At 43.4% G+C, this 25,396-nt stretch overlaps 1 protein-coding gene across 1 annotated transcript in view; it reads left to right on the top strand.

Annotated features, from left to right (window-relative positions):
* Positions 1-25,396, top strand: part of ptprua (protein tyrosine phosphatase receptor type Ua) — a 177,660-nt gene that overhangs the window by 113,542 nt on the left and 38,722 nt on the right. The window contains exons 8-13 of the mRNA XM_041954690.1: positions 4,503-4,823; positions 8,081-8,190; positions 10,305-10,506; positions 14,484-14,586; positions 16,082-16,361; positions 20,368-20,404. Of these exons, the coding sequence (XP_041810624.1) occupies positions 4,503-4,823; positions 8,081-8,190; positions 10,305-10,506; positions 14,484-14,586; positions 16,082-16,361; positions 20,368-20,404 (1,053 nt within the window). The remainder of the gene's footprint in view (positions 1-4,502; positions 4,824-8,080; positions 8,191-10,304; positions 10,507-14,483; positions 14,587-16,081; positions 16,362-20,367; positions 20,405-25,396) is intronic.

Genomic DNA, 25,396 nt, shown 5'->3' with positions numbered 1-25,396 from the left:
TAACACAGGCATTTAGCCTTGTGAAATGTTAGGAGAAAAACATTACACAGAACTTACTGTTGTTCCTCTTTCAACTCGTCTCGCCATTTAGCAAGTGAGCGACTGCACTTTTCACTTCGATGTGCATGTTTGTTAGTGATTGCTTGTGCCTCATTTGTGTACTCTTTACTGTTTTGGTGCTTATCAGATAATGGGTGATTGAAATTCTTTCAGCCTGCATAAAACGGATCTTGCACCACATTTTGCAGCGCTCATTGTTAGCCTCAAGCCACGGCACATCTTCGAGCCACTTTTCAGAGAGGTCCTTTGTTCTTCCTGGGTTCGGTTCAACGTTTCCATAGTAGCCACTTGGTGTCTGTTGTTTTGTGAACATCTCTCATCGTAGGATTCTTCACTGAGTCAAATGTGTTGACAAGAAATGCTACACGAGACCAAACGAGTTGCTGCCTGGTGCGCAAAGGCTCATTTAGAAACCACCGGACAACTGGACACTGGACGTTACGTATTTCCGATTTTTGTCGCACGTGCTTATGCTGTGACATTTCATGCATACTGCAAACTGAACACTTAAGGAATTGGCACAAAACAAGCAACAGACTGTTATCAAAGTCTGTTCCTGCTCTTCTGCTCTGAGATCCAGAGTTCTGAGCTGCAGCTGGGAGCTGCATCAGACTGTTTTGATGCATCACTTAACAACTTGTAGTTTGCCTGCAGCCACTGAGAACAAAAGGTGCGTTCGTTGTCACTGCGGCATGGAAGGTGTCTGATGCTCTTTATTTATCCTGGGCTTACCTCTAATAAAAACACATATTTAAATGAGGAGACGAGGTATTCTTGCAGTCACTTACATGCAAGACAAGGATCGTGGGAGTTGTGTGAAAAACAGCAGATAATGTGTGAAGATTCCTAGTTGAAGCACCACACCCTCGGATTAATGACTGGTCTGCGCCCGGCTGTAGGGGAAAGTTTAGTTTGAGGTAAGCTTAGTTGTGTAGTATTAAGCATCTCACATCATGAGAGCAGAGGAGAGGGTCCTCTCGCTACCTCTCATCTGTGTTTTAGCCACAGTGCTGCTCATCCGGGTGAAAAAGGCACCCCGCCACTCTGTCAAGTAGACAGCATGACGTCCCTGTCACCTGCCACGCTCTTTGATCCACTCTCGTCAGTGTCTCCCACTCGCCCACCTCCTGTCAGCTCCCATTGCTCAGATCTGAAGCTCTATCCCCGGGGAGAAAGCAGCAGACAGCAGAGGCCCTGTGACACAAAACTCTGGATGAATTTGTCTTCCTAATGTGTCACAGAGAGCCATGTCTTTTAGCACAGTGACTCCTCTTTTTGGACAGTCGTTGAGTGTGACATTTCATACTGACTGGTGCAGGGGATTGCAATCCCATGGGGCCATTGTTGAGGGTGGCCAGCCACATGGAGGCCCAGTTCAGATACTAAACGAATGATGTGCCCATTTGCTTTTGCTCCCCGGTGTTTCCCTGGCCATGAGTGCAGATGTAATGACGTACTCATGTTTGATTACAGCAACTACTGTACGTGCATAACAGTGTGTTTCCAAGTTATTCTGATGGACAAAAAAAAAAAGAAATAAAAAAAAAAAACAATTCTGTTAAAAATTTTGCCCCAAAGCCTCAATATGCTTATAATGAATTGCCTGTTAGGTTGCCTAACAGTGCCTTACCCCTTTCCAGGAAGTACAAGTACAAGTACAACCTTACAATAATAGCCACACAGCAATTGTTCGGATACGTGGAGGTTTTGAAGTTCTCTCTCATCAATGCTCGTCCCTCCTCAAAGCATATAAAGGATTGAGGACTGTGCAGCTGACAGTGGGAGACAAGTTAACAGGGGTTGATTATCTATTCTGCTGGATTTACTGAGGTCACGCACTTGGCGACTCAGTTTTTTTTCATTTCTTTTCTGATTTTCAGCTAAATTATCATGAAGTTGAGCTCATGATATGTTCAAGCGTACCTTATAACAAGAATCTTGCATGTGAGAGGTCTCTTCTTTCTTGCTAGGCCTCCGTCTCCTCCTAGCACACTTTGAAAACCATTACAGGAGAATTTCCTCTGCATCAGATTAAACTGTCAGGAAGCCAGGGAACATCAACATAATTTAAGTATTAGAGGTTAAATTTCAAGATATTTTTACCTGCAGAGACTCATTCAAAATAGACATGTCTCTGGTCCAACCCCCATGGGGTTCCATGGTAAGTATCAGGGTGTGCACTGATAGCCCATCGTAATTCCAACATAGCTCCTGGCGTGAGGGACAGGCCTCAGTGGCGGCTCACTGAGGCAGCTGTTAAAAATGAGGATGAGAGGATGAGATGAAATGTGCAGACCCATAGGGACTCTTCCTCATTCATGTTTTTTCACTCCAGCCCCCCACCCATCCCTCCTTCACCCCCTCTGCCTCTGGCTAATCCCTCTGATTAGGCTAATCAAGCTGAATGTCAGTTTGGGGCAGGACTGGTGGAGGTCTGGCGGGTGGAGAGGACGGGGCCGAGCCTGCTGCGCCGCTGCAGTAATGATGAGTAATTGTGTCTTGAGCAGAAAGTGCACATTCATTCAGTGGGCCTCTGGTGGCAGACCTGGTTTTGGCAGGATTAAACTGCTTTACAGAGCTGATATAATTAAAAAGATGTGACACCATTCCCTTATTCTTATGCACATATGATGGACAGATAAGGTCCCATTTCACTGTATGATTGATTGACGCTATTCCATGGGAAGGTTTTAGCTTGTATCAGTATCAGCTGTGAAGACACAAATCAGACAAACTCTGCCTGTTTCGCCCTTTTGGGAAAGAGCGAACATCTTTCAAATCAGCAAGGACTCGAAGGACATCGCCCTCCCTGTCTCGTCTCTGTCCCCTCAGAACCGATGTCTCCTTCCTGACGGTGCTTCGCTCATTTACGCTGCAGCTTTTGATCTATGTTTGGCGAAGCAGCGGGGCTGGAGCTGTTGCTTCCAGCGCCACGCTGCCGGCCCGCCCCACGCTGTAGGCCTGTCCCTCCGCTCGGTTTATCTGATGTCTCAGCAGTACACTTGAAGTTTCGGGCCAGCCTACAGGATGGAAATAACCCCCTGTGTGCTTGAACTGGACGTTTTGCGTGACAGGGACATGGAGATCTGCAATCACAGCTTTCACACATGACAGCATTAATTAGGCTTCAGCCGTCCACAATTGATTCCCTGCCATGGCTGTGCACTGGTCTCTTACTGAACTCACTCATGTTCGGAGAGATGGGAATGTAGAGCGTTGTGTTGCATGCTACTTCTTCAGGCAGTTTTATGTTTTTTCATTGATTCACCCCCATGTAACCTCGTAGTGTGGGCTTGTAAAGTCGGCTGCAACTGTTGCTGTCTCCTTTTCCCCATCAGTATTCCTCTTTTAAGCTGCACTGGGAAAGTTTTTCAGGTGAAAATACAGTCGTCTTGTCAGCATAAATCACAAAATTGTGCCACAACGGAGAACGGCGTCTCAGCAGCATCTAATCCCCTCGAACTAGAAATAAACCGCTCATGCTTTTCCATCCACTCCGTCCATCCGTTTTGTTTTGAATCAGCATCCAGTAGCCAGACACCTGTCTGCCCAGTTATGTCCTTTGACATGTTCAGATCCAGATTGTCAGGCTGGATGGCATGTGTATAGCCCTTAGGTCTCATCCTAATTGGACGTGCCCAGAATACCTCCAACACCTCAAGAGGCATCCTCATTAGACGTCTGAGCAACCCCAATAAGGAGCAGTGATTCTGCTGCACAGTCCATCTGAATGTCTGGGAAACCTCACGCTCACCCTGCCCCTCTGGGTGATGGTGAGGTAACCTGAAAAGGATGCTACTTCTGACCTCTTGTGAGACGGTTGAGGTGTAAATTGATGAGCAGTGCAATACCGCATCAATCTGCCAATCGATCTCATGTTCCATCTTACTGAAGTTGCAAACATCATCGATCTTGTGGGTCCACAATTCCATCTTTCTGCTTCTGTCTGTGAATTCATTTACCCTTTGATAACCCCTTAATGTAGTTCACTTGTAGAGATGAAATCATAGAGAATTATGATCATCTTTGCAGTTTTTCTCTTAGTTTTGCTTTTGCAATCTGCAACCTCGCTGTTTCGGTTCACTGTCACTGCTCCTTTCCAGCAGCAGCAGGCAGTTAAGTGAAAAACCCACTGTACACGAACTGCCCAGCAGCAAGCAGCAGATGAAACTAGCGACTAGCTGGTGAACATTTAGCAGCTGAAGAATCAGAGTTTTTTTCAAAGATGTTTTGAGTTATTGTTTATCTGAAAAAATCTTGACCTGCAACCTCATAAGTTCACCGAATTTATCCAAAAGTAGCTCAGTTTTGAGCATTGACACTGACAAACATAATGAGCAGTGTGCAATGATGGTTTTCTTTGGTATCCTTTTGCAGAATCTGGTAAATATGAGCTCACTGTTTGCACTTTATTGTCATCATTTCTGCTTCCTGTCCCTCAGAGCCCATGCGTGCCCTGCGGGGTCTGACAGCTTCAGAGATCCAGCCCCGGCAGCTGGCCCTCCAGTGGGAGCCGCTGGGCTACAACCTCACCCGCTGTCACACCTACTCCTTGTCCCTGTGCTACCGCTACTCCATGCCAACAGGGGGCAGCGGAGGGAACAACGCCACCGTCAGAGAGTGCCTGTCCGTGGACCGTAACATGTCTCACTTCACCCTGAGAGACCTGCCACCCTTCCGCTCGGTGCACGTCCGGCTGGCGCTGGCCAACCCCGAAGGCAAGAAGGAGAGCAGAGAGGTCACCTTCCAGACTGAGGAAGACAGTGAGTGAGCAGTTCTATTTTACGCCCCTCAACAGTAGACAGGGCGGCAAACGCAGGGGTTTGCTGAAATATGGCGTGCAATTGTTACCTGCAACTGCAACATCATTATGGAAAACAGGGATGTTTTTTCATGAATGCACTGAAGCTGTTTATTGTCATAGCTACTCAGCTCCAGCTTCAGATCTTCCTGAATTTCTAGTTTTCTGTGCGTACTTCTTCATGCTCAGATAATTATTGTGCACCGCTTACACAAATCCATGCCGTTAGTCATCCAGTACCAGCGATAAAACACAAATATTGACTCACAAAATAAGCTGGATCAGCGTAACTAAATGGAAGATCAGCCTTTTAAATAGAGACCAGTGGAACATTAATCAGCTCGGGCCGTGGCCGGTAGCAAAATGGTAAAATGATTTTGCTTATCTTTGTATTAATATTTTCCTGTGTACATCAGCAGATTAGGCACATTCTAATGCAAATTCTCTGAGAGTGGAAGTACAGAAGGTCAGACGCTTATTGTTATGTAGAATAAGCAAAGCTTTTCAGTGTAATTGAATGGCACTTATGGATATTCTTGACCCAGTGGAGCGAGTGAGAGGGAATGATGGCTGTGATATGAAATGCCAGCTTTTTTTTTTTTTTTTCATTGCACCTTCAAAATGAATTTTACTATGTGATATTGTTTTACACTCAGTTTCACAACACTTGAAAATCTGCACCAACACATTGCTGTGTTATAGGCAGGAGGAAACGAATGTTGGAATCATGTACAGAATGTAGCATGTCGTTGTAAACTTAACTCAAGATTTGACTGGTTAGGAAGTGACAAGTTAAAACACATGTCAAAAAGTCACGATTGGGTTTTTTTTTTCCCCCACCACTTTACTTGATATTTTGAATGTCAGCACCAATGGAAAGTTTTTGCTTTTTGAGCCACTGAATGCCAGCCTGACAGTCCCCAATCCCCCTGTCACAAGGAGAGCTGCCATCACCCTCACAACTACAGTAATTGAGCCGCAGCCGGTGACAGTTCCTCCTGCCTGCTTCCTGTTGGGCTCAACAATCAAACACTGGTGCAGCGCTTTGCTTACGCCGTGTCGATGCTGCTTGGAGGAAGCAGATTCGGCTGTGAGGGATTCATGAATACAGCAGGCTTTTCTTCCCGTGTGCTTCGCCTGCCTCGGCTTCAGCTTCTGAGGCTAACCCGCTTACAAACATGCAGGTCTTCTCGCTATCTTTTTAGAAATAAAAAGTCGCAGATAGTGCTTTTTTTAAGTATTGGGTGCATTACACTATACTGTACAGCGATGGTCAAGCATTAGCCAAATGGTTTTTTATGAACGTGCAGTAGCATGAAGCTAATTTGCAACCCGTCCTCAGGGGGGTTTGTAAAAGTGAAAGCATCTTTACTATTAGTACCCTGCAATAAAACAAACAAAGAGAAATAAAACAAAGACGTACAAACATCAAGCACAATTTACCACAAGGCCAAAGACCGAGAAAGCTGTTTCAGGAAAAGAAAGAAAATGTCAAGGCTAGCAGTTTTTTTTGTTTTTTTTTGCAGTTTGGGCCATTATTTATTGGGAATAATGAAATTTTGCTCATTGAGTTCATTCTGACATCGGGTACGTAGCCTGTGCTAAGAACAAAGTTCTCCTCCAAATGTATTCATCAAGTCTTTTTCTTTGATTTAAAATTGTGTTTTCAGTTCTTTTATTTGGTTTTGCACATCAAAGTAAGCTTACGTAATATTATAATGCTGCTAAATATGTGGAAAAAGTTGTGCCTGTACAGAACTGTGTGAGGTCTGATAAATATGTGCATCAATTTTGTTTTAACTGTCCATTAGTGTGTCCAACCGTATAATAGGAGTGCGGTGATACCAACTGTGGCCAGGGTTACCAAACTTACTGTAGCTGTGTTTTCCTGCACAATTATTTTGCCGTCTCAGGTGAGCTCCCTTTCAGTTTTACTTCCAAAAACAGTGGATCAGATAATGTGGATGTAGGCGATCAGGGATGATTGTCTGACTGGTGCTTTTGTGATGCCCCCACGCAGGCGACAGCCGTGGCCGGAGGCATCATGTTTTTGGGTCGTCCCTCCGTCTGTCTGTATATCTGTCCCAGTCTCATGATGAGATACTGAAGGGAATTTGTTGTTGCTCCATGTGATAAAGCTCTGTATCAGTCCTTTGTTCTCCTCCGTGAAAAGAGTCTCTAAGTGAAGACAGCATGTTTCTCACTGGAAATTATTCACTGGAATCACACATGCCAATATAGTGATGACTTCCATTCCACCAAGAAATACACTTAAATACCTTTTAATAAATTCAGTCAAACCCTTCACAACACATATGACATGACTGACAAACATGGATGTAAACTGCTACTCGACCCGCTGGCGGAGGCGTACAGCTTGAGCCGTCGTGTCCTGTATCTTCCTGGATGTTCCTACATTTTGAAATGGCAATATGATTCACTCTCACGTAGACGTAGCCAGGTTTATTTTGGAATCCTTTCAGGTGAGCAACTGCTTTTTAACCCACGGTCTCTCATGATCCATCTGAACTTCAGTCGCTTTCCCTAGAAACAGGGCACGCAGTCGCTGGTACCTCAAAGCCTGTTTGAAGAGCGTTGTTCCACTTCCATGCACAAAACTATCAGACTTAGCAACAAATTATTTAAGATAACTCTCTAAACTTCAGAGTTCTCTTCATTTCCATTTTGTTGCATGTTAATGCTAGAAGGCTATTACCACAAAGCACTGCAGCCAACAATGCGCTGTGAACGATTATGTATTCTCAGAACTTAGGAAACTGTCCAGCACTTCAGGCACTAAAAGAGTAGGTGTACTCCTTTAAGGAGATGCATCTCATTAAACCAAAAAACGCAGAGAAGTGCTCAGGCAGTTCACAGGTTGGATTACTTTGCTGTTTTGCTGTCAGTAAGGTGCTAAAGAAGAAAAATCGACTGTCATCCTCCAAGACACGGTGCTCCGTTATCAGACAGTAGAAGCCAGAATCTCAATTCATCCCGAGGGCTGAGAGCAAGCCAGTCCACAGTTCCCTTTCATCACCTCCCTCCTGCTCCGTGTCTCTGATCCCTCTTTTTTGTCCTGCTCCGTCCCTCCCTGGCCCTGTGCCTCTTCACTCTGTCAGAGGTGTTTTTACCCCCTGGTGCCTGTGCAAGAGTCCATTAACTTGAGGCCGGAGCCGAGTGTTTGTTTCAGAGAAGGCTGTTTTTTCTCCCCTGCTGCAGTTCCCGGCGGCATCGCTCCAGAGTCCCTGACCTTCACCCCGCTCGATGACATGATCTTCCTCAAGTGGGAGGAGCCCGTGGAGCCCAACGGCCTCATCACGCAGTACGAGGTAGGGTGCCGCGTTAGTCATGCAAACAAATCCACGATGCACAACCGTTCGGCTGCCTTCTCATGCACACTAATCCTCTCTAGGTGTAGGATGTTATTTTCCCCTTGCCAGTATCTATTTTATTCATCCTCCCTCAGTATAATGACTCAAATCAAGGAAAAGTGTCCTCTGCTCACTTTAAAGACAGTACTGCTCCCCCTCTTTGATTTCCCCCAGGCTTGTTTTTTTCCGTTCCTTGCCCAAACGCTGGTAGCACACAGGAGCCTGAGCCACTAGAGTGGGGAGGACCCACTTTTCACAGTTCATGGGATTTACTGTACATGTTCATATGGTAATTAAGCTGAGGCACAGACTTCAGGCTGTAATTACATGGGGGACAACCACTCTAATTACCTATTTGCCTAAGAGATGCCTCCACAAGGGGGCAACTTTAAATGTTTCTAATTAATTATTGATGGTCCCATATCAACCCGTAGACCTTTGCAGATTGGGCTTTGGAGCTTTATTCTGCAAGTGGATGCAATATTGGCCGATATGTGTTTTGTTACCAGGGGGGTTGTTTCCATATATGGGACACCACCTGGTTAATCCCCACATAACCTTGACAAACTGTGCATCATTTATAAAGATTTTTTTTATTTTTGGAACAAGAGTGTAAACAGAACACGGCTTTAACTTCTTAACTTTTCCTCTGTCTGTAATGGCCTACACTCGTTGCATTACCGTGAGCTCCTCGCCATTTCTATTCTGAAAAATAACATAAAACCTTCCTGTTTAAATTCTCAGCAGCAATCTCGGTTTTTGCTGCAAGCGCGTTGTTGTTTTAGGAATACCTTGCATCCTGAAAAAACAATTGGCCCAGACATCCAGTCAGTATAGCTGAGCAACAACTTGACACAGACATTCTCCCCTGAAGCAGCATAATGACTTTAAAGATGTGAGAAGCAAATTTTCGCCTTGGCAAAATTGACTGCTAGACCGCTTGTGCTGTCTGTGTTTATTCTCCCTAAAAAGCCAATGCACAGTCTGCCCAGACGTGCTGTCACTGCTAAATTACATGTACAATGCTGACTTTGTCAGCGTCACACAAAGGGCCTGGCTTTATGGAGCTTATGAGAGGGAAGGGTTAAAATACCATATAAGACACACACAAATATGTCGCTCTGACCTGTCATTTCATTGACACCCATGAAGCATCTGTCCATTCATTCATCTAGTTTCAACACAGCTTGGTGGTGGCTGAAGCCTATCCCAGGGTACACTGGGTGAATGGGAGGGAGGCATGTTGTACCGACTTAAACACATTCATCAAATTGCAAAAGCAATAACATCATGCTGTTCTTCCTCAGACCTTTTATTATTCCTCTGGCTTTATCAACTAATCCAGAAAACTGTGTAAAATCCGGAGAACAACACTGTAGAACCAGGATGTGACACAGAACGTACCTGAGTCTGATTATCAGCGGCTAACTGCAGCAGTAGATTTATTAGATCTGCTCTGCGAGGCAACAATGTTTTGCAGTAGTCCAAAGATTAATTAAGAGGCATTTCTTGTGAGAGAGCCTTTAAATAAAACGCAATCTAAATTCAATCTTTCAGGCAGTGCGATAAATAAGACCGTGAGTCATATTACAAATAGTCTACCGGCTCATACAGTCAGAGTCCTTCTGATCTAACAGTCTCATAAACAGGGAAGTTCTTACTATGACCTCACTGAATATGTGCTGTGGTGGCAGCCAAAAATCTAATTTTGACATTTCTGAAAGTTTGATCATTTCCATGAAGTGAAGAGCGCGTAATGGACCATGGTTCATTTTCCTAGAGCTACGGGGATGGCACCGTCGGCCTGTCGTTTAGTCCATCACTCCAATCCAGAATTAAATATCTCAACAACTATTGAAATGTGATACAGATGTTCCCCTCAGGAAGAACTGTGCTAACATTATACCTATATTATTCCTACTTAACATTAGCATGTTAGCATTGTCATTGATAACATATTAGCATGTTGTCATTGGCATGTAGCACAAAGCATCACTAAGTCTAAGTAAAACCTCAAAGAGCTGTCGGCGTGGCTATAAACCTGTTTTAATCCACCTTTTCCCCGTTTCCAGATCAGCTACCAGAGCATCGAGTCGTCAGACCCCGGCATTAACGTGCCGGGTCCTCGCCGCACCGTGTCCAAGCTGAGGAACGAGACGTACCACATGTTCTCTGGACTGCATCCTGGAACCACCTACCTGGTGTCGGTCCGGGCCCGAACCGCCAAGGGGTTTGGCCAGACAGCGCTCACTGAGATCACCACCAACATCTCTGGTTAGGCCTAGTGCTGACTGCTTGGTTCGGTCATAGTATGTGTTTTTGTGTGTGTTTGTCGGTGTGTGTGTGGGAGAGATAGTGAGTATGTGACTGGATAAGGTCAAAGTATGGTCCTGAATGGCAATAATGACAGAATGTACAAAGATGCCGATAATGTTGGCTAATAATATATAATTCAGTCACTGTGACAATGCCACTTTAAAGGGAAAAAACTTTTTTTTTTCCAAACAAAAAGTGTGTTTTTACTCAAAGCATTTATAATAATGACTTGTAATAGCCCTCTTTTGAAGAGCCTTTGATTAAATTACATACACACTTTTGAATTATACGAACCGCCGTTTTCTCACAGCCAAACAGCTTCCAGACATGCATTGCCTTCGTTTCATGAAATAACAGCAGACCTGAATTATAGTGAACTGCAAACGTTCCATTTCAGCGGTTGGAGTGAAAACAGCTTTGTTCAGCCAACATCACCGCAAACTGAGTCTGTGTTTATCATTCAAAGGCGACGCAGCGGCGGAGAAATTAGAGCAGCAGAGAAAAGGTTGCCGGTGTGGATCTTGGGATCGGTCTGGAAAATGTGTCTGGGGGGAATGTGAAACACTCACAAATGGATATCTGCGAGCTGTTTTGCTAATTGTGTTTACTCAGATGAAACATTGTGATGTTTTCCCACAAGAAGAATACTGGGAGTTAGTAGAGTGTGTGGCTGGTTTGGGATTTTTTTTCTAGGAATCCATACAGATATAGTGAAAAGTAGGCTTCCTAAACAGGTCACCAGATATCACTTTTCCAGTTTTCATTTCTGGACATACATCAGTATGACCCTCTTGATGCTGCCCGAGGAAGACAGCCAAGCTTGAAACCTCAGAGGCTGCCATTCCAAGTCTTTTTTGTGTTAAAACAACCTGTTTATGCTCCTGCTGTGTAAACCATCAATAAAAACAGACCTACAGTATATTCAATAGAATACAGTACAAAGAGAACATATTTAATGCTCAAACTGACAAATTTTCATCTTTTTAGTGAACATACACTCATTCTGAACCTGCTGTCTGCAACATGTTGGGTGGGGCTGGGTCACGTTACCCCCTGTGCTACATCACCTTTTCTTTGGACAACACTCAGTCAGACACTGATCGTTGAGCTTTTCAAACCTAAAGTCGTTCCATTCTTTCTGATATGCGTCTTCAGATGCTCAGCAGTCTCTGTTGTCATATTTTGCACTTCACAATGCATCACACATTCTCAATGGGGGACAGGTCTGCACTGCTGGCAGGCCAGTCCAGTACCTGCGCTCTCTTACCAGGAGGCCACGCTGTAAGATGTGAGTGTGGTTTGGCATCCCCTTGCTGAAATAAGCAGAAAAAGACGTCGTCATGATGGCAGCATGTTGCTCCACAACCTGTATATACTTTTCAGCACCACCACCAAAGAGCTGGCTTTTCAACTTAACGCTGGTATCAGTCTGGATGGTCCATGATTTCTAAAAACAATGTGGACTCGTCAGATCATTGGCGGTTTTTAATGCAGTGCCGCCTGAGGGCCTGAAGGTCACATAATTCAGTGTTGGTTTTTGACTTTGCCACTTGCATGCAGAGGATTCTCCAGATTCTCTGAATCTTTTAATGATTTTATGAATCATAGATGGTGAAATCCACAAATTTGTTTGCAATTGTGTGTTCCACATCTTTCCCAGTCTGTTGTTGCTCCTCCCCCAACTCGTCTGAAACACGTTGCTGCATCAAATTCAGAATAAGCTGATATTTACAAAAAATCAATGAAGTTGATGAGGTCAAACATTAAATATCTTGTCTTTGTAGTGTTTCCAATTGAGTAAATGTGAAAAAGGATCAGCAAGTTATCACATTCTGTTCTATTGACGTTTTACACAGCGTATTGGGATTGAGCATTAATCTGTGAGGAATCTGTAGTAGCCATGTGTATTTTGAATTGTCGAGTCTCAGAAGCTATGGCTGAAGTTGCATGATATTCTTCTTTCAACCATGAACCAGCACAAACGTTCTCTTTGTGTGCCAAATTAACAGGGCATACAGATAAACTGATAAATGTGCCTTAACATCCCAAGTATGTAACACTTTAGGCTCAACCCAGGGTGTTAGCTTTGCAAACAGCAAGCAGCTATTTTTGTATTGAGGTGTCTACAAATGCTACTAATTGCTTCATATTAATATATTTAGGTTACTGCATTCATCACATCTTTCCTTGTGCTCCCAACACTTTTTATACAACTGTGTTGCTACAGAGGAGTAAAGTGTTTAAAGTGGTCAGGCCATAGACAAAGCCATCTGAATGAACCACTTTGGTTTAAGTCACGTCAAGTCAGTTTAATCATGTACTTGTGGCACCTTTAAAAGCGAGGAGTTGACCTGAAGTGCTTTACAGTCAAGGCACATGGGTTACAATCTGCCTCAATACAGGTATGAATAAGGCAAATACACAGGTAATCCACTTAAATGTGCAGTTCAATGCATCTTCATTTTGATTTTGGATAGAGATTCATGAATGAACAGATTTAGTCTGCTTGCTGATTGAACGACATCGTATTGTCTTTGCAACCCAGTTGTTGACATTTTGTCATGCTCTTAAGAATGTAATAAAAACTGATGTTGAAGTTATGCTCTGTTAATTAGTGCACACAATGTATTTTGACCACAATTAAGTAGCTTGTGCACACAAACTGCTTTGATTGTCACATCATGATTGTACAAAAAAAAATTTTGCACACATATTAGTTTGTATTTTGTTGCCATGGCGCCTGATCTGTATCGATCAGGTGATCATGAATCAGAATGTTCACTGCTGCTGCCGTAGAGCTGTGACTGTGCTAGGCTAAACAGCAACCAAATGCCTCTGAAGCATGATATTGCTGATGCAAATCATGTTGCTTGGCTGCCTTTTACTGGATAAGTAAAGGTTTATTATTTGCAAAATGTCATTAAACATGTGCCTCACTGGATCTAAACACCATGAATTTTACCAGAAAGATTAATCTTGAGTCCTTTATTTGTCGTAACCCCACGCTTCAAATCATACCGCCTGCTCTCCATCCCTCCTTATTATCTGTACCTGTTCCATCTGGTTTAGGAGGTGGTCTATGTGGGTTCACAACCACCGTAACCTCCAGTATCACACGCTCTCTGCTGGCTGTGCTGTCAGAAAAGCCCAGCGGGAGGCCGGCTCCCGCACTGTTTTTGCTAGCGAGCATGAAAGTGTAATGTTGCACTATTAGTCTTTTCATAATTCACGGCGGATTTAACCACCTAACATGCACTGGCTCAAACGCTCCTCGACACCGCTTTGGATAATGCAGACCCCAGCTGTTTGTGTGCGAGCCTGTGTGTGTGTGTGTGTGTGTGTGTGTGTGTGGATGACGGGTTACACAAGCAGATTTTCACAACAAGCGGTAATGCCTCCGACGCAGAAACGCTTCCACTTGCATTCTGGAGCCTTTTTGTTTCAGCTTATCTGTTGTACCAGGGTAGCCAGTTGCTCCACTACATACTCCAGTTAATTCACTCCCTGTAGTAAACAGAGATGGGAACACTCAACCTCATTGTCCCCAGAGCTTTGCTGAGGTTGTGCAGCTTTGAGATCTGTCCTAATTATATTATAAGGGCCTCTTGTTTTCTCTGTAGTTGGCTGCTGTTTCTAGTCATCATCAGTCAGTGGCACTGTGTGGGAGGCCTCCACACACTGTAGTACACAAGGGACGTGTGCGGGTAATGAATAAAGATAGCACACTCTATCTTTTCGTGTAGGGGTGGAAAAATTACTAAAATACCCAAGCAGAAGTGCAGCTTCACGTCTTTTTAAACTCTCAAATAAACAACACATTTAATCTTTTTATTCAAAAATTAAAGGCTCAAACTGATTCAGGTTTTCCTCCGCAGCATCTTTGTGACTCTGCATTAACTCATCTGTGGGTTTTCCTTCTTTCTTCCCCTTCTCAGCCCCAGTCTTTGACTATGAAGACATCCCCTCTCCGCTGAGCGAGTCAGAGAGCACCATCACCGTGCTGCTGCGCCCTGCTCTGGCGAGGGGGGCTCCTGTCAGGTACAACTAAAACACTGTTCACTCCTACACCAGCATTCACTCAGTGCTCGTCCGCACTGTGATATTTATAGCCGCAGTCGCAAAGAGCTCTCTACAGCAAATAGTTCTAAGGTTTGTTGCATAGCAGATACCATTTTGAGAAGCTTTCTATTAAAATTTTAGACGTAATGTTTAATTGTCAGGGATTTATTCCTCAATCTGGCCCGGGTCATCATCACCAGGAGACTCTGATCCTGTTCTGATTGAGCTCGCACTGAAACAAAAAAGAAACCCCATCAGTCTCTCTATCCTGAAACCTGCCTCGCCGTGTCAGGCGGCTCTGGAATGACGGCACACGCCAACCAATCATGTGTCGACTGGCCGACAGCGGTGTCACTGTAACGAGCGCCGCACTCCAATTTCCGTCAGGAATCAGGGCGGAGAAAAATGGAGGCAGCAGGCTTTGAGAAAAACCGAGGAAGAAACTCCAATCCCTCGTAGGAGGATGGATTCCTCCGGATCAAACACAACAGTGCTAAAAGAAATATGTGCTGCTGTGTGGCATGTGAGGCACGCTTCTGTCAAAGATAAACAAAACAAGATCACTCATTCAAGGCGGCCGTGAGTGCTGAAGCCTCTGGAGAGCTTTTAACATTGTTTCCCCAAGATAGACAAACAGCGCTGCGTTGAATTTTTAAAATGAATTGTGCATTTTAAAGTAATTTAGTAATAAGAGTACATACGACAGATCATAAGAATGACCACGCTAATAAAAATTGTCCACTCTTACAATGGCATGCAGTATGTTTAGATACTGTATAAATCATGTTATAATTTGCTTTTTTTATTGTTATCATCCATTTTAGCAAAGCTTTTTGAAAGGGGAAACACAACAACCCAATTATAACATTGGACAAGTTAATTGCTGAGATCTGGAGATCGGCTAATATGAAGTGACAGGGCAGGAGACAACAGTCAGCAGCAACAGACAGCCTGTAAACGAACCCCCAGCTTAGCCAAACTTACCTGAAAGAGAAAATAGAGACACATATATCCGTCACAGTTTACAGAGAGGCTTCCTGGTTCAGCCATGAGGGACCATACCTTCCATCCTGTTCTGTGAGGATTTCAGGCTCCCTCAATTTCAGGTTTCCCTTTAAGTAAAGTGGATTAGATCATTCTTTTACTATCAGACTTCATTGTAGCATCGACCAAAGGTCATATAAATCTGCGTATACCTTTAATTGTGCCCATAGGTACAATAAAACAGACACTGTGTTAGCATGAAGGTTCATTCTTGACCTTGACAAAGTAGTTTTGTCAGTATTCTTAATTGTACGTCCACTTACTCACTTTTTCGATAATTTGAGATGAAAGTTAGGAAGACATTAGTCAGTCGACTTTGAGTTAAGATTGTTTTGTCAGACACACCGCTCAGTGTATATTTACTGTTTCAACAGGAGACAGTAGTTTGTTTTGCTTCAGTGGCACTAACCTCCACACTGCCCTCTTCCAGTGCCTACCAGGTGGTGGTGGTGGAAGAGGATGGTTCCCGTCAGGTGAGGAGGAGGGAGCTGGGCGCCGTCGACTGTTTCCCCACACCCAACTCCCACAACGAGGCGCAGGCCAAAGGGGCCCCGCATTACTACACAGCCGAGCTGGCCCCCAGCAGTCTGCCCGAGGCCACGCCCTTCACCGTGGGCGACAATCACACCTACAACGGCTACTGGAACAGCCCCCTGGACCCCACCAAGAACTACCTCATCTACTTTCAGGCCACCAGCAACTTCAGAGGGGTGAGGACGATTAAGATGCCTGACAAGGCTTTTGTTTCCGAAGCTCAGACACACTGCTTTTATGTTTCAGCAACCTTGACAGTCGATTTAGATTTGCGTGGAGCCAGTCAGAAGGCAGGAGGCAGTGCCCCGGCTGTGCTGCGAGAGAGGAGGCAGCTCCCTGCATAAACAAGGCTTTATTTCTCACCAAATGGGGTTATGTGATGTGTGTGTAATGCATTTTTAGGATGGCTTCGAGTCGATTGTTTCCCACTGGTAAATCTTGGACTTGTTAATGTTGCATCAAAAACATCTCGAGAGCAAAGTGGCCAAATGAACCTTAACTGCTTTTATAAGATAATTACATGCAGAATATAATGTGTACTGCTGCATTTTTTTTGGAATCGTCCAGTTGTCAGATTCCCTCATATTCAAGCTCTTTAAAAACTTTCTGAATGTTTTTTTTTTTTCTGCAGGGAAAATCAAACAGTGCCTCCCAGGCTTAAAACGATCTGAAAAGCAACTCCTCGAGCAATTGAAAAAGTGACTGAAGCATGAATAAGGAATGTGCTGGCCAGTGTGCACAGAAGCAGTGAAAGTAAATGCTGTTTAATTCATTAGGTCCATATGGAGCTTATGTGTGCCTGCCTGCCTGCCTGCAGCTTCTCATCTAAATATCAGTAACTGACTCTTCAGAGGATGCAGACAGTTTCCTTTGAGTTGGGTAATGGTGGGTCTTCAGAGCCGGGAAGACCACAGTCTGCTTCTGGTCAGAGTCCGGGCTGACACACGATGCCTGACTGAAATCTCCACCATATGATCTGAAATCAGCAGTAAGCTTTTTCCATCACAAACTGCTCTTTGTGATGATTCTCCAAATGAAACGATTTGTTGGCACAGCAGCTCTGAGACAGGAATCAGACAGCACAACAACCTGGATAATATAATTCATGCTGATGATTTTCTTTTTTTGTCCTGCAAGCATTTTCATCTCTTTTCTGTTTTCTATAGTTGTGTTTCGGGGTGGCGGGCCTTTCAGGGAGAAAGGGAGAAATTATTTTGACAATTACCCTGGATAAATTAGATGTACAGGGCTCATTGTGGACCATGAGCTGCCATTGAATTGAAACAGTAATTGCTTTGGCAAATATGCCTTCAGTGGGGCTTGAAAGATGCATGATTGGTGCTGCCAGTTTCTTTTGACACACACTTTTTTTCTCTATCATAACATTCAGTGTCTAGATTACTACTGTCTGTTGCACTAAAAATGAAATTATGATATTTCATTTTCAACTGTCTGTTGCGTTTATCATGACTCATCATTTGGGATCACTAATCCCAATGTTCAGTTGCTGGGTACAATAGAAGGTGTGCTGGGTAGGTTTTGGGCTCTGGTTGTCACGACCCGTGCCATGCACGTCAGTTTTTTGCTAAGTTTCCCATTGTGTGTTGTCTTTGCCTGGTTTTCGTTACATCCTGTTTTATTTTGAAGGTTCATGTTATGTGTCTTTGTGTTGCTTTACTTCCTGTGTTTTCCCTCCAGTGTGATTGTCTGATGTGTTTCACCTGTGTGTCATTGGTGTATTTAAGTCCGTGTCTTCCCCCCAGTCTTTGTTGGGTTGTTGTCTGCGTCACCTAGCTGTCTGTGCTACCTTGTGGTCTGTGAATCCTTGTTGTCCATGTTCCCGTGTCATAGACCTAGCCCCCTTAGTGTTTTTCCTTGTGTTGTTTTTGTTCATGTCCGTGCCATGTTCCCAGTGAGTGTTTCCTTGTATTGTCGCTAGTCCTGCCATGTTTTGTGTTAGAGAGAGTTTCTTGTGTTGTCTAAGTCTTGTCCCCAGCTCCATTGTGTCTTGTGTTCATGTGTGTTCATTCCCTGTGTTGTTTTATTGTTTTGTGACTCCTTTTTCCCACAGTGTGTCTTTTTCATAGTTCCCCGAGTTTTGGTTTTTGTTGTATTATTTTTGTGTTTAATAAATTCGCTTATTATTTTGAACCAAGCGCCCCCACGAGTCTGCATCTGGGTTCTACCCATTGATTCCTTAAATTCCCCTTAAGTCCCCACTTCCTGACACTGGTCTGTTTTTGATCTAGCAATAGCAAGTGGCATAAATGGCAAAATACCCGAATTCTCTAAGATAACAAATCTGGTAATGAATCTTTTATCTGTCTTTGTAGCACTTTATATCAGCAGACCGTGTGTGTCAAGATCACCAGAGTGCTGGGTTAAACCATCTACCTAATCACATCATTTCAGTTGCAAAATCTCTCTGTCAGAGCTGCGCTAATCAATATTTTTATGTTAACGCTGGATCAAATGACTGCGTGTAATGGGAAATGTCTCGCTCATAGTGACAAACCCACAGAGAGTCATCACCTTACAGTTCCACCCAGCTCGATAAAGTGTTTTAGCATCACTAAGATCACTGTTTCGCTTTTTTCATCCCTCGACTTTACTGTTCAGGTTCATTTGCCGTTCTAGTCATGCGAGTAATTCCACCGAGTGCGTTCTGTCTCAGACGCAGAAGCAGCCCAGAAGCGTTCTCCACTCTGCAGATCTATTTTTGACGGACGGCTCGTAAATCTGCACATCAAGCCACACAAGATACAGGAACAGTGTAGAAAATCCAGGATATTTTCAAAATAAAAGACCCAAATGCAAAAATCCTGTTGAAATCATTTTCATTTTCTGTGAAAAAGTTTTAATGAACCCACTATATGCTCTGCACAAAACAGCTTGTGAATGTCAATGTGCATTTAGTAGCTAGAGAGAGATTTTTCTGAGGAGTTGGCGGAAACCAAAACAGAGTTTGAAGGAGAGCGAATATTGGGCTCGTATTTGTCAGCTGGCCACACATGTGGCTGCAGTCGAATGCTAATGTTGCTCCAGGTCTGCTGGATGTGTAAATGGTCAACAGTTTGCTAACACGTTCACAGATGATAATGCTGTATGTCAGTGCTGTTTTTACACTTTGTCCTGCTGCTCAAAGTGGCCAAAAAAAAAATCAAGTAACGTGCTTAAGCTAATCAGCCCAGTTGCTCTGAATCAGGAACCACTGAGGGTGAAATGTAAGGTGTGTTATTTCAATGTGGTTAATAAATTTGAATAACATGTCATGTTGCTCCTCTTTTTTTCAGGTTGCAGGTGAAGGGTTTGAACAATAATAATGCCGCCTCTCAAGTCTGCAGTAACGTTATATGAGGTTTTGTTATTTGACTTAATTTACTTGAAAACTTTGAAAACTGAACCTCAGTAGATTCTGAAAGGGATCAGAAAGGTTTCAGATTTGATAAGCAGACCCAATACTGAAATCCACCGAGCATGGGGACTCTTCAATGTAATGTACATCCCTCTTCTTATCAAGATCGGAGGCTCGGTTGCATTAAATTGCTACTTTGACAATCACTGGTGTGTCTGTTCCAAAAGGTCAAAAACCCACCTTGGCAGAGGACAGACACATGACATACTACCTGCCACTGCTTTAATAACCCCTGGGTGTGAATAAATATGACTTATCTGTCACTGTTAGAGATTAGAGGAGATGAGAATCCACAGATTTCCAATTAAAAAAGGTAATTTGGCAACCGTTTTAGGCGAAAGGTTTTTGACTCCAATCTCAGAGCACAGATTAGCATAATTGCCCATAAAGGCTGATTTAGCTTCCTTAAATCTTAATTTGGTAACATGCCCCTCCGTCTCCCGGTAAGAGGCGGCTGTTTGGGAGGGTGGTGGAGCCAATCAGTGAGCCCGGGTGCAGGACCTCACATAGTTAAGGAGAGCACAGGTCTCTCATATCGCAAGGAGATGTCATCCTCTCACAGATTTCAATTATTTCCTCCGCATAGCAAAGGTCCAGGTGACTTTGACACACACGGCCGCCTGCGTTGCGAGTTTTGGACAAGGTTGTGGATTTCGACAGGCTGACGTATAATTAATTTGCACTGTGGTCGTTTTTTTCCTGCTAATCATTGTGTCCTCATGGTACCGAGCCAAATGAATTAACTCAGCCTTTTCTTTTACTCACAGGAGACCAGAATAAACTGCATTCGGATCGCTCGCAAAGGTAACACCCCCTTTCCTTTTCAATTTTGAAGTTGCTTCATGGAACAGTTTCACATCAAGAAGTCATTATCACATTAATTATAATTCAGTATACCTTACACATCGCTGGCACAAAGGCCGCCTTCTGTCTTTGTACTTTTTATATTGCAAGCTACCTATTTGGATTGCTGTATTGCTTCACAGCGCACACAGAGGTGGTTTACGGCACAAACAAGATGATGGAGCTCTTCTTTCAGTGCAGACGGAGCCTCAGCTTTACCTGTGAAAAACGCAGGAAGTTAAAGTTACAGCTAGCTGCTGGATCTCATGGATATGGAAGAAATCACATTATGATGACACATGTACAACATCATTGAAGCTATTGGTTTTTTATAAGCTGGAATATTATTGATTATTTAACTTTGTTGAGATCACAGTTTTAAACTTCAAATAACAAGTGCTGTAGCAGATAGTAAAATATCTTTCAATATACAGTAAAAATCCCAGGAACATGCTTCATTTGTTCAGAAAGACAGATGAAAGAATGCTGGATGGGAAATTGCACTTCTCTACAATTGTAGATGGCATTTTCCATCGATAGCTATTCACTGTATTTGGATGTCACTGGTTATTGTACTGCAGAAGACATCATGAGGTCATTATTTTGTGTTGTGGATGAAATTGTTGGCTGTTTTTTTTTTTATTAAAGGTCTAGTGTGTAGGATTTATGGGGATCTATTGGCAGAAATAGAATATAATACTCATAATTATGTTTTCATTAGTGTATAATCCTGTGAAAATAAGGACCGTTATTTTTTTTCCTTAGAATATTTATTTTCCTTGTCTACAGAGGAAGCGGATAACCATGTTTTTACAGTAGCCCAGAAAGGACAAACCAAACACTGCCTCTAGAAAGGACCTTTTCTGTTTTCCATGTTTTTAGCCGCCACTGTAGATGAAGAGAGGGGTATTCACTTGGTTGCAATCTGCCTCTTCACCGCTAGATGTCGCTAAATCCTACACACCTGACACCTGACAGATTCCAAGATGTGCCTAGTCAGCTTAAGTCAAAAAATGTTCTCTAGCTTCCACATAGTGCGGCCAACTGCAGTTGGAGGTGTCCTGTTATACTGATTTCTCTTTTATAACGATGGTCAATGGGGTAAAGGCTTTTTGAGCAGCAAAAGATTTCTTTATTTTTTTTATTTTTGTTGTACCTCAAGTGGCCACTGGGACAAATTGACAGGAAAGCTGAGTGTCAGGGCCCACATCCAGCTCTCTTAATACATCCATGAAACCGATGCATGAGCTCTTTCTCCGCTTTCCACCGGTAACCACAGGTGCCACCCGATCAACCATGGATTTTAACTTAGAAAGTTGCTGAATATTTCACTCATCAGCTTCACGGTTGAGATATGGGTGTGCAGGGCTCTTAGTGACAGCTTTACAACCGGCCTGGTGTCCTGGGGCAAATACATTAGCAATCAGACAGGTTTTTAACAAGTCCTTGACTCCAGCCTTTTATCTGAACCACTTATTCTGAGGAAAAAATGAATTACAACTTTGCAGGAATCATCCTAGCCCAGTTGTAATTGTAAGATTTGTGTCATATTTTGCAGAGCTACTTGCAGAGCTACTATGTGGCTGCCATACACGCCAGGTGTGTTCACGTCTAGGGCTGCGGTGATGTGGATTTTAAAATCATTATATCATTTTTATCACGCTAATTATAACAACTAGTTAAGATCATAACAATATATGCTTGTTTAATGTGGCTGCCCTGTGGATTCGTTAAACTGTGTCGTGTAGTGTTTCCCCATGTCTCAGCGATCAAGCTGCTGGATAAAACATTGTCGTTATCTTTTGTAATGAGGGACTGAAAATAAGAAGCAGGTTATAAAGAGCTAGAATTCTGAAAATGCTCTCAAAACAGCAGCAGCACTGGGGTGAGACAGAAGCCAGCGATTGGCCTTTTCTGGCTAACATGATGTTGAATAAGTGAAACTGTTTCACCAGGTGATCATTACCAGGGCAGGACTTTCTGCAGTTTTTGCAGATTTCAACAACGGGGTACAGGGTGTGTGTCAGAGGCTCCGACAGTTATCCTGGATCAGGCTGCTGTTTAGGGGATTTGACACAGACTTAGTGTTGTTTCGGGTGCTGCAGGAAGGAAGCCCCCGTGCCAATCTCCCCTCAGCAGAGACACCGAAGGAAAGGTGAAGGCAAACATGCATCCGTGTTCTCACTCGGTTCCTCTCAAATCACTGACACTGACATTTTGGCAAACCCCTCTTGGGCTCCGATGGCTTTGAAATCCAGAATGCGGCATCGTATCCTTTTTTCTCCCTGAGAGAGGAAGCGACCAGGAGTGTTTGCTTGAGAGACAGACACAGATAGAAGGCTCTCAGTTCAAACAATAGGGGGGAGGGAGAGAGGCAGAGGGTGAAATGGACTTGTTCTGCCCTTCCTCCCTACTGAATTATGTCTGAAGTTTGTAGTGCTCTTGAGAAAGGTGGCAGTTAAATTGGATTTCTCTCCCTGAACTCTTTCTTATCTGAAGTGTGATGACATCAAAGAATCCTGCCTTACTATTGTCTGCCGGTGTATCACGTAAGTGGATGAGGTGGGTTGCAGGCATATTTATAGGAGCCATTTTTTACTGTAGTTGTGCATATACGTGCGGCAGGCGGGCCCAGAGGACATGCTGATGTGACTCCAGTTCCCTCAGAGGTGGCACAGAGGTCCTGTTAAGACCAATCCTGGCTGCTTTTCATTTCCTCTCACCAGCTTCCCACACACAGATGCTGCCAGCTGTGTTCACCGGAGCGCTTGGCCAAGCCACTGCAGTGGTGGGCGAGTGTTTTTTTTTTTCTCTTCGACACCCGGGCCCTTTTCCTTTCTTTTTCTTTTTTTTTTTTTGTCCTCAGATGAAATATGGCCAACATTAGCTGACACTAAAGAACAGTGACAACATGTTCATTACAAATCAAATCATCTTGAAGGATTCGCCATTCTGCTTTTATTCGTTTCAGCTCAGCCAGCAGAAAAGCATCAAATTCACATTTAGCTTTTGCAGCATTTGAAACATTTGCTTAAAATTTGTGTGACAGCTCAATTGAATGACACATACCATACATTCTAAAATAGTTTATTTATGCTTAATTTACCTCAATTGTAGAGAAACCCATACCGACATCTGAAACCGTCTCAAGTATCAAATGTGAAAAAAGTAAAAGTTGTATAAGAACATACTGTTTGTATTGGTTGCCGTTGTGTTAAGGTTCTGCCAGTGACACATTAAAAGCCGTCTAGCAGCTCAAAGGGGAAGGTTTTTTTCTGTGTTGGATGTCATAGATCGAACTGCAAAGTAGAAGCGAATGCCAGTAGTTTAGTGGAAATGTGCATTGTGCTAAATTTACCCACACAAGACATTCATAATTATTCAACAGGAAGTAGAAAATGAGAACAGTGTTTTCTGTTAAAAAGAGAAACTTGGTACAGCAGAATGATGCGTGAATCAAGTGCCGCTAACATGTGCATTATACATTTGTAGTACGGGTTTTTCCAGCCCCCTGCAAGGTCTTTATTAAAGACCGGCCTTTATTTGTTCCTGCTGGATGTATTTCTTTAGAAAATGTATGTTATGTGTGCGTTTAAAATGTGCTGTGGAAATATGCTCTTTCCTCTGTGACAAGCAAGTGTTTCCTGTGATAAATTGTGGACCAGTGATGAACTATGATGACACATGCACTACCTTTTACCCCTCCTAACGCTGTGGATGTTCCTGCATTGCTGGATTTTTTGGCGCAATGAAATTAATTCTGATAGCCAATTTCTAAATATGGCTCTAAAAGCAGAATGACTCACCCAGCGTGATTTGTGTGATTATGGCGAGTCTGTCAGGCTGTATTGTCTGCCAGGAGCTATAGTCGCCACCAATCCACAGCTTATCAAGCCAAACCCAGCTTTCTGCCTCACTGTAAAGGCTTTTTTCCTCTTTTCAGTCATAGACAAAAGGCAATAACTCCCCGGTGAAGCGTGATTGCTTCGTTAAAATACAAAGATTTTATCCAATTCAGTTGTGCTGCCAAACTCATTGAGACAGGCCTGAGACCCTTAAATGATTCTATCTCTCTGCATTCTGTTTTATTCTCTGCCTTATTTGTTTTCTCATCAGTGTGATGGCTTGTTAATGAAGAACATGCTGCCAGAAGTCTAATAATACTCCTTCAATTCATTCATGCTTAATAGCAATTTTTCACCTTTGATAAAACACAACAGGGAGTCCAGATGATTCATAGAGAGGGATATTTCATGCTCTTGGCTGGCTGAGATGGCAGTGCAGACAGAAATGCACTGAGACTGTGACATATGGGTGGGAGGGGAATAGCTGTGCAATGAGAGCATGCATCAGTTCAGTAAGATAACCAGTGCGTCGTCTCTCTACAAGCCAAACAAGCTGATATCTGTGCACTGAAACGGTGTTCAAGCTCTTGCTGGTGTTATTTAGTGAGCTCTTTACTCCATTGCAGCATATAGTCAATTTAAATTAAACATTCGCTTGCCGACTAGTTGAAAATGCATCCTGAAACCTCCAAGTGGATCTGTTGTGACCTCCAACACACCTCGCTCCCTCCTCGGCTTGTTTGAATTACCCTGGTGGATTTAACGCCACGGAGTGAGGATCCTTATCCTGTCAGTGCACTATAATTACCATGCAAAGATTACTGTAGGAGACTCTATCAGGATCTGCAACAACGCCAACCTGTTTGTATCCATAACTGATCGTGAATTGTACAGTAGAAATTAAGCTTAAAAGTGAGCAGCAGGCTTTGAAGCGTTACCATGATTCTATGGAGATTTTATCACCAGGCGGCCAATGGAATGAAGTGAGAGCCCACCTCTGTGTGAGCCACACGTTCTCTTTGCAGTCTAAATATTGGGATTGGGTGCAAAAACAAACCCATATATATATATATATATATATATATATATATATATATATATATATATA

Source organism: Chelmon rostratus, chromosome 16 (genome assembly GCF_017976325.1).
Source record: "Chelmon rostratus isolate fCheRos1 chromosome 16, fCheRos1.pri, whole genome shotgun sequence".
Taxonomy (NCBI): Eukaryota; Metazoa; Chordata; class Actinopteri; order Chaetodontiformes; family Chaetodontidae; genus Chelmon; species Chelmon rostratus.
This window is presented reverse-complemented; position numbering and strand designations above follow the sequence as displayed.